General features: G+C 40.5%; 2 protein-coding genes across 2 annotated transcripts; both read left to right on the top strand.

Moving 5' to 3' along the window:
* Positions 1–937: 937 nt before the first annotated feature.
* On the top strand, positions 938–6,608 carry LOC135607881 (replication factor C subunit 2). The gene is made up of 12 exons (XM_065100060.1): positions 938–1,118; positions 1,254–1,332; positions 1,437–1,516; positions 2,856–2,978; positions 3,082–3,148; positions 3,246–3,319; positions 3,432–3,552; positions 3,672–3,734; positions 3,941–4,000; positions 5,466–5,591; positions 5,674–5,757; positions 6,233–6,608. Exons 1-12 carry the CDS (start codon positions 1,075–1,077, stop codon positions 6,332–6,334), a joined length of 1,023 nt encoding a protein of 340 aa, XP_064956132.1. The 5' UTR covers positions 938–1,074; the 3' UTR covers positions 6,335–6,608.
* Positions 6,609–7,118: 510 nt separating this feature from the next.
* LOC135584334 (aspartic proteinase Asp1-like) lies at positions 7,119–9,337 on the top strand. Its single transcript, XM_065100059.1, has 8 exons — positions 7,119–7,463; positions 7,533–7,650; positions 7,751–7,965; positions 8,054–8,287; positions 8,353–8,491; positions 8,560–8,754; positions 8,849–8,921; positions 9,007–9,337. Exons 1-8 carry the CDS (start codon positions 7,294–7,296, stop codon positions 9,117–9,119), a joined length of 1,257 nt encoding a protein of 418 aa, XP_064956131.1. The 5' UTR covers positions 7,119–7,293; the 3' UTR covers positions 9,120–9,337.
* Positions 9,338–9,510: the final 173 nt, after the last annotated feature.

The following is a 9,510-nucleotide window of genomic DNA, read 5'->3' as shown; positions in this document are numbered from 1 at the left end:
GGACCCGCCAAGCGCTAGCCGTTTATCCGATTACGACGCAGGTCGGTCTGCAGGGTAGTGGTCGTTCGGGCAGAGTTATTATTTTGGCCTTTCTCATATTTCCACGTGGCACTCGTGAACGAGATACATGTTTGAAGAAAAGTGGAAAGCGGCGTCGCATGGCATATCTCAGGTTGTGCTTCGCCTTTCTTATATATATATATATATATATATATATATATACCATTAATGAGAATATATAAATAATTTATTTTAAGAAAGTTGTTTATTTAAAGAAAGTGGTACGGTTTGTATTTATATCAATTAATAATTGGTGATATTTATTTTGATGCGGACATCAAACAGGAACTTAGTGATACAGCTGCATTTGAATATGGATACTAATCCGATATTATTATATGATTGTAGGATAATGAAATAAATAATTTAAAAATAATTTTTTTTTTCATTAGTGTATTCTTCAATGTGTTTTTTGGGTGCTTTAGAAAATTTCAATTTTTCTTTGAATCATAGGCAACGAGATAATTAGGTATAGGTCTTTAAACGATACATTTCATAATGTAATATATAACATGATTTCTCACTACTTAATATCATATAATCTATTGTCATGTTTTTTTGTCTTCTACTCTCTCCTTCCATGCTTTTCTCATCTTAATTAATTTATTCTTTTATCATATCGATTTTGGATAGAAGTAATATCTCGAGAATATGACAAAAATAACAAAATCCTCTTTCTAATTGCCACTTTTAGAATGCATCCGAATCCACCCGAATCATAAATTTCTCCACCTAAATCTAATGTACGATATGAAAAATGCTTTATAGGCTGAGTGAATCACCGTAGAGATGATTTGGTGTGGTGGAATGTTTTGAACCGGTCCGGTTTGGTTGGGCCGTAAATTGAATCCATATGGGCCGGTCCAGCCAATTAGGTCCGTGATGTGGTAAGCTCGTCGCGCCCTGTTGTTGCTTGAAGCCCTCAAATTCCATCACCTCGTCTCCCCACCCCTCCCCCCCGGGCCGCTCCCCGTCCTCCGCCGCGCTGCGTCGATTGCCCCCGCCGAGAGGGCAATGGCGCCCGTAGTTCAGAGCTCCCAGCCGTGGGTGGAGAAATAGTACGATTTCCCTCTCCTTTTCTCGTCGCTCCTCTCTCTTTCTATTCTGGTATTTCTTTCGGTTTGGTGGTAACTCTGTCCCGTTTTTGATCCCTCGTCGGCTCTTCTGGGAACATTACGACGACGACGGCGCAGCCGACCAAGGCAGGTGAAGGATGTGGCGCACCAGGACGAGGTCATCCGAGTCCTCACCAACACCCTTGAGACCGCCAACGTGAGAGTTCCCTCTCCTTCCCATTTATTCTTTGTTTTTGTCTCTCATCGGAAAAAAAAAGAGGTTTTTTGGCTTTTCTTTTTTATTTGGAGATGTTTCTACAGTGCCCTCACATGCTTTTTTACGGGCCGCCCGGAACAGGGAAGACTACGACCGCCCTTGCCATTGCTCACCAACTCTTTGGGTAGTTACTAATCGCCTCCGAGTTTAATTAACTTTTCTTCTTGCTTTACTTCAAACAACTTGTGTCTGAATGGATGTGGCTTCTTGCTTGATTTCGCTGGTCTAATATCGCTGTAATGCTCATCATGTAAGTCTGTGCTGAGGAGAAAATGTTTAGACTTCATATTTTATATTGACACTAGGTTTATAAAACGATTTTGAAATATTACTTCTTGATTTATCCTTTTATCCGATGCTTGTTGCTTGTTGCGTAGGAGATGGTGCCCTATTAAAGCTATATGCTTCTGTATTAGATAAATTAATTATAGGACAACCATTTAGCTATTGCTTGTTGCTTGTCATGTTGGAGATGCTGTCCTAACATAGTTCTATTGTTACTAATGAGATACATTTATACTTAACTAAAAAGTGGCAACTACAATTTTCTGTATGAGATACATTTATGACTGATTGAAAAAGAATGAATTAGCACATGAGCTCTTAATGTGGTCTAGGTAGGGTTGATTTACACAGCCTTACCCCCAAAAAGGAGCAACCTCACCATGATGCCAAGGCTTGCCCCCTATATTTAATTATTCTCATCCACATCTGGGAGTTATTCTAGTCACCAAGATATGATTGACAAGGTATTAGTCTTAGATACTAAAGTTCCATAGGAATTTAGTAAAGAGATTAATCAATTACTCAGGGTGACCAAAGTGGAACTGAGATTCTAGCTTCTTTTTCTTTGTGTCAAGTTGCAATTTGGATTTAGTCAGGAGCGTAATGCTTATAATGAATGCTAATTGCATATGATGGCTATGGTTTAAAATTTTGATGCGAAACCTGTACAAACAGCTAGCTATGGTTGGTGGTGGTGACCAACAGGCGGCATGAAACATGGTGGAGGGAGGAAGGGAGAGGCATCAAAAAAGAGTCAAAAGATAGCATGTCAAAACCAGAAATTTTAATAATTTCTGTGACCTGTAATTTGTTGAAAGCATTTTAATAATTTTTTATTATAAAAATGTGGATATATGTGTATATTTAACATCTTATCTAAAGGCTTGTTCTAATATGCATATACTTAACATGTTATCTAAAATCTTATTCTCTTCATTAAACTAGAGAAAGATCAGTTAGGGAATCTAATCCACAACTGTTTTACATGATCCATCATTTGAAACGTTGCAAGATTTTGGACCAATAGATGTGGCTATATAATGTTTATTCTCTAGTTTTAATAATATTTATATCTGAAGCTCTAAGGTCTATTTATTCCTTAGTACCACTATCTGATAAACTTCCAATCACATGAATTATTTAAAGTGTCATTTATTTTGCCTTCACCTTGTCAACAGGCCAGAACTCTATAGATCAAGAGTTTTAGAACTTAATGCTAGTGATGATCGAGGGATTAATGTTGTGCGAACAAAGATCAAAGATTTTGCAGCTGTTGCTGTGGGTTCAGGATCTCGTCAAGGGTTTGTATTCTTTCTGCTTATTAAGATAAAAAAGGACAATGTCTGTTTACTTTGTAAATTCTCCCTTTTTCCATTTTCTTCATCCTTTACTGTGTTCTAACAGATATCCATGTCCACCTTACAAGATCATCATTCTAGATGAAGCTGATTCAATGACAGAAGATGCTCAGGTCCATGATTTTATTAGTTTTCTTTATCTTGGGTTTCCTCTGATATCAATAAAACCTCGCATTTGAGTTCTTGAATTGATGTAAGTTATCCTAACAGAATGCATTAAGACGTACCATGGAGACTTACTCCAAAGTAACTAGGTTCTTCTTTATATGTAATTATATCAGCAGGTATTTTCCCTTCATTTTATTTCATTTTTGCAGTAAAATAACAATTGTTTCCTCTTCATTTAAATAGTTGATAATCTAATTTCCTTCGGTTTTATCCTTTTTCTGAGTATAGGATCATAGAACCACTTGCTTCCAGGTGTGCGAAGTTCAGGTTTAAACCTCTTTCTGAGGGTATAATGAGTAGTCGCATCTTGCACATTTGTAGTGAAGAAGGCCTGACTCTGGATTCTGAGGTATGCAGACCATTGAATTGTGTTTTTCAGTTACCTAGTAGTTCCCTTGGAAGTAAGGATATTTGCACAATGCACAAATTGTGATTGAATACTAACTTTTGTTTATAAAAACCAACTAGGCTCTTTCTACTTTGAGCTCAATCTCTCAGGGAGATCTTCGCCGTGCTATTACATACCTGCAGGTTTTTTTTTTCTTTACTTTCTGCTTGCTTTGATCATACTGATAAAGCTTATCTTGGCATTAAAGTTCTCCTAATCTACTACTCTTGTTGTAACTTTTCTCTTTTGAGGAGAAGGAAAGATTGGAGGAGTTGGTCATGCAGAAATTTAGCGACAGACCAACACTTTATGATGTCTCAAAACCATTTTTCTGTTCAATTCTTTTCAGAGTGCAGCTCGCTTGTTTGGATCATCCATTACATCCAAGGACCTCATTAGTGTTTCTGGGGTACTTTTACTCCCACTTGTTTTTAACATTTTATTTCATGTATCTTCTAGAAAATTGCATCTGGCAGCTCTCTGTTTTTCAGTCAGTGTGTCAAAGAAAAAAAAACTTTTGTGATCCTAGTTATAACCAAGTAATTTTACCAGGATTGACATAAATTGGCAATTCATTTTGTTCTATATTGGAAGCAACTATGGGTTATTAAAAAAGAAAGAAAAGCACGAGTGGAAAACAGAGAAATTATGCAGAAGGAAATAAGAGAAGAAATAATCCATGATTTTTAGATGTTTTCCAATTCCCAGTCATCGACCTAGGTATTCGTAGTCTCATACTAGACACACCTCCCATGGTCAATGATCTTACACCAGCAGGGAGAGCCTGACTTCTTTGTTTATACATTCCACTGATCTACCTTCCCATCGCTTCCAATTTTTCCCCTTTAATAGTCTATCAATTACAAGTAGAAGAAAAGCTAAACAAATGATCAAATAAATAAATAATGATCTCAAATCAATTATTAATCCGGTCAGACACATCCGATTTTTCAATTTTGAGAATCTTTATTTTCATTTATATTTTGTGAGACAATCTTCCTATCAGCAAATCTTTGATTGGGATTAGTTTCTCTCTTTAGGGATCATTTTCAAATTATTTTTCATAGCCACACATAAAGTATATGGTAACTGTTACATCTTTCAGATAACCTTCAAACGGAGAAAATGTTAAAAAGGCAAATAAATATAGAATGGTTTGCACACCAAACACTTTTCACTTATAGAATTCAATTTCATTTCATGTGATTGAAACCGAGTAACCCGATCCTTAAACCTTTATGGTTCAATAGTTGATGATGAATATCTAGTTGTACAAACAAGGTGAATGTGCCATGAATATGTTGGTTGGTTAAGCTTGGTTAAAAATGATCACAACCAAATTCCAGGTCATTCTCTAAAACTTCAATGGTAGAGTGACAACGGTTGACTTTTGAGTTTTGACCAACAAACATTCTCTTGAACTAAATGTTGTCCTAGGTCTTCCTTTAGTTCATAAACTTCATGACTCTCACTTCTAGGTCAAATGTTTGGTTGGATAGTTTATTAAAGTATTTTCAAATACTAACCTTGATGGATGAAGTTCTTCGAGACAGATGGTGTATCTGGATAAGGCTTGTAGGTTATGTTAAAGGACTTTGATGATTTGTTGCTGTATATATTATTGTTTAGTGGATGATTGTAATGGTCTATTGGCGAGCTCACTCTTGATTTTTTCCAACTCTTATTGGTTATGGGCACCGTTATACATTACTGTTTTATTCATATGAACACTGGTTCTTGTCCATGCAACTATTACATGAGTCTTAAAGCAACAATATGTGATGGATGCCTAAAGCAGAATATTTTTTTTGTTTGACTAGTAGCTTATCTTTTGTGCTTCTGTTATGACCACTGTTTCTACCATGATTGTTTAGGTGATCCCTCAAGAAGTAGTTCAGGCAGTATTCACAGCTTGCAAATCTGGCGATTTTGATGTTGCAAACAAGGAGGTTAATAATGTAATTGCTGAGGGATATCCAGTCTCTCAACTGTTATATCAGGTTATATCTCGCCTACAACTTACTTTCACTGTACAATCATAATTCTTATTGTATATGGTACTGATTCAAGATGGTTTACCAGTTCCTAGAGGTGATAGTTAATAACGATGACATATCAGATGAACAGAAGGCAAGAATCTGCAAGAAGTTGGGTGAAGCAGACAAGGTTAGCGTTAATGCTTCTGTCTAATCATCTGTTCTATTGGTCTTATATGATGACTTGACCTCAATGAATATAGGCATACAATGTGAGTGCTTGTGCTTAATGGCTATACTTGTTCACACAGTATGTGTAGATACACGGAACTTTTGAGTGTCTTGTTTATATAAATCTTAGTCGTGTACCAGTTGTTTTTGCACATATATAAACCCACGTCATAACCTAGCTAATTATGGAAAACCTCCAGGCATCCCCATAGATCATAAAGTCACAGCCCGACTCAAGAGTTAATCATATGTTTCTTTCTTGTAATCATCCGAGTAGTTTTCTACATGTTATAAATGTTCTTTCGTGCAGTTCTGTCGTCTCCAGCTTCAAATAGGCCCTCATAGTGATCTATAATAATAGGATAGATATAAAATGGAAGGATTAAAATGCTTGATTACTCATAATTATTTAATTACAATTAACACCTTTGCAGTGCTTAATCGATGGGGCGGACGAGTATCTGCAGCTAATGGCTGTGGCCAGTCACACGATACGAGCTCTTTGCGACATGCCAGAGGAGTTGCGCTTTGATTAATTACGTTTTGCTACACCGTGTAACATCATGAACTTTTTAGGAACTTAATTTTGCTTGAATAGTTGGTGGTTGTAGCCATGGATACACTGATGTGCTTAAGGCCATCAAACCTTTGGGTTTTGCAGTAGCAACAGGTTTGCAGGCTTAACCCCCTTGCATTTCCTGTTATCCTCTCCCTTTAGAAGTGAAGAGGACACGTTCAGACTGTTGTCATCTGTAGTGTATGATATGATCAAACCTTCTTGATCCAATGCAAGCTAAGCATTTGATAATATACATAGTCTTACATCTGGAAATAGGGTTTATATCTGCACATTAAGATCAACAACAAAAACAAGGAAGAACTTGATCATGCGCTTCTATTTCAGACACATCTTAAACACAACTTAGTGGTCAAGTCTTCTAGTCAACAACACCATCGTTAGTTTCGTCTTCTTCCTCGTCGTTCTTTATTCCGATAGTCTGTGTTCTTCCAGGAAAATGTTGTTTTGCGTCCCAGTCAAAACCTCCTCCCTTGAACTGACTCCTGTTACGCGGGCTTTCCCGCGAGCTTCATGTGGGCCCCGGCGACCACTTTGTCGGGTTGGTTTCCCTGTCAGATGTGGGACCCACATCGCGTTTTACGCGGATTGAGTCACAGACGAAGCTGAGGGGAAAAAATGGATTAGTTTTGTTAATGATAATTATAATAAATAAAATAGTTATAATTATAATAATTAGGATCAAATATGTGGATTATAGATGCAGATAACAATAACAAAAAAAGGTCAATTTGAGGTATGATCAATGCTCACGCCAGGCGAAGGCGTACAAGTTGGCAGTCTAGTCGTCGGAAGCCTCCCCGTCCACCTCTCTCCATTCGCTCTTTTGCGTCAGAGCCGACGGCGGAGAATTGGACTCGACCATCCGACGCCGCTTTCTTCATCTCCGATTCGTTCCACGATCTCAATCGGCGGAGGATGGGTGGCTGGAAGGCCGCCCGAAGAGGGCTCCTATTCGCCTCGTTGGTCGTCACCGCTGTGATCGCCTCCGTCTCCGCCGCGGTCACTACCCCCTCGCCGAAGAAGGCGAAGGCGTTAGACGCTTCCTCCGCTGTCTTCCCTATCCACGGCGACGTCTACCCGCGCGGGTACATGTCAAGAACTGGGTTTATGCAGATTTATGCATTATTGTACCTGATTCTTTGTCGAATTCGCAGGCTGTACTACGTGGAGATGAACATTGGCGATCCGCCGAAGCCCTACTTCTTGGACGTTGACACCGGCAGCGACCTCACCTGGATCCAATGCGACGCCCCCTGCGTTCGCTGTTCCAAGGTCGAATCTTTGTTCCCAAATTCCTCTCTAATTTCCCAAAAATCTTCGTAAGTTTCTCAAGTAAAATCCGATCCTTTTCCTTTGGATTCGTCAACTTCAGGGACCTCACCCGTGGTACCGGCCCAAGCGCACCAATCTTGTACCCTGCAGAAACCCCTTCTGCGCCGCCCTCCACTCCGGCACCGCCCAGGATCAGAACTGCGGCCAATGTGACTACGAGATCGAATACGCAGACAGCGGCTCCTCTCTCGGCGTCCTCGTCGCCGACGCCTTCTCCCTCGGCCGTACCCTCGCCCGCCCCATCCTCGCCTTCGGGTAAGCAACCTCACCCTGTTGTTTCCATAAAACTTCCATCTTTCCGATCTGTAGACTGCTCAGTAAAATGTCATGGAGACATGTCCAGGTGTGGGTACAATCAGCAGCTTACGAGCCCCAACACCCCAGCGCTCACCGACGGAGTTCTCGGGCTCGGCACCGGGAAGGTTAGCGTTCTGTCTCAGCTAAGCGATCAAGGGGTGACCAAGAACGTCGTCGGCCACTGTCTCAGCGCCAAGGGAGGCGGCTATCTTTTCTTCGGCGATGATTTGGTGCCCAGCTCTCGGATGACCTGGGCGCCCATGTCTCGGATTGGATCCCGGTGAGCTGCATTCTGCTGGAGTTCTTGGATTTCATCTGCCGTCCTCTAACTTCGTTTTGCATTAGGAATTATTACTCGCCCGGGCCAGCAAACCTCCAATGGGGGACTCGATCTCTCGGAGTGAAGCAAAAGGAGGTGGTTTTCGATACCGGGAGTACCTACACCTACTTTGGGTTTCAGCCATACCAAGCATTCCTCTCAGCTGTAAGTAGGAACTCGTTTCAGTTCTTTGGCTAAGTTGTTCCGGAAATCAACTGTTTGAGCTCTTGCAGGTGAAGAGTGACCTGTCGAAGACGCCGCTGAAGGAGGTGTCCGACGACCCATCTCTTTCGGTGTGCTGGAAAGGGCAGAAGCCATTCAAGTCTGTGAATGATGTCAAGCAGTACTTCAAGACATTAGCTCTGAGCTTTGTGAATGCGAAGAGAACGTTGCTCGAAGTACCTCCAGAGAACTACCTCATCATCACAGTGAGCATCACAACCCTCTCTCACCCTCTCTCTGAAACCGGACAATCGAGACAGGAAAGGTTGAATTGCGGGACTCTGTTGTTCTTGATCGCAGAAACATGGCAATGCGTGCTTGGGAATTCTCGACGGCACCGAAGTCGGACTCGGAAATCTCAATGTCATCGGAGGTACATGACTCGTAAACATGGATGCCATCATGAGCTCCACGTTCTTCGTCCGATTGACTTTGATGAGCTTGTTGGGTGTTCGCAGACATCTCTCTGCAAGACCTCACGGTGGTTTACGACAACGAGAGGCAGCAGATCGGATGGGTCCGTGCGGCTTGTGATAGGCCTCCCAAGTCTGGAACTTCTTCCTCCCCATGATGATCTACTTGCATTTACGTCGATGTGCGTGCATCAAAAGGGCGATTCGTAGCTCTCCAACTCCTTCCTGTGCGTTCTAGCAGTGCAGGTGGACACGAGGTTGGTCTAACTCGATTTGCCAGGCTATCCTAACAGCATAAGAGCTTTCATATTTAGTTATCTTAGAGACGATACACATTTGGACAAGACATAATGAACTATTCATTTTCTTGGTTGGATATCACTATAGAACGATCAAACAAAACTCAGTAGGAATATGAATTGATTAGGTCATGTAGCTCTTGAACATTTTGTTAAGATATGATTTTTTTCATCAGCATCTTTCGTTTTTGGCTAATTTGATATTATTATACATGGAGATATTATAATATCAGAATCTAAAAACCTAAAA

Source organism: Musa acuminata, chromosome BXJ2-3 (genome assembly GCF_036884655.1).
Source record: "Musa acuminata AAA Group cultivar baxijiao chromosome BXJ2-3, Cavendish_Baxijiao_AAA, whole genome shotgun sequence".
In the NCBI taxonomy this organism is placed as follows: domain Eukaryota; kingdom Viridiplantae; phylum Streptophyta; class Magnoliopsida; order Zingiberales; family Musaceae; genus Musa; species Musa acuminata.
The sequence above is the reverse complement of the archived record's forward strand: the minus strand, read 5'-3'. Positions and strand labels throughout refer to the sequence as shown.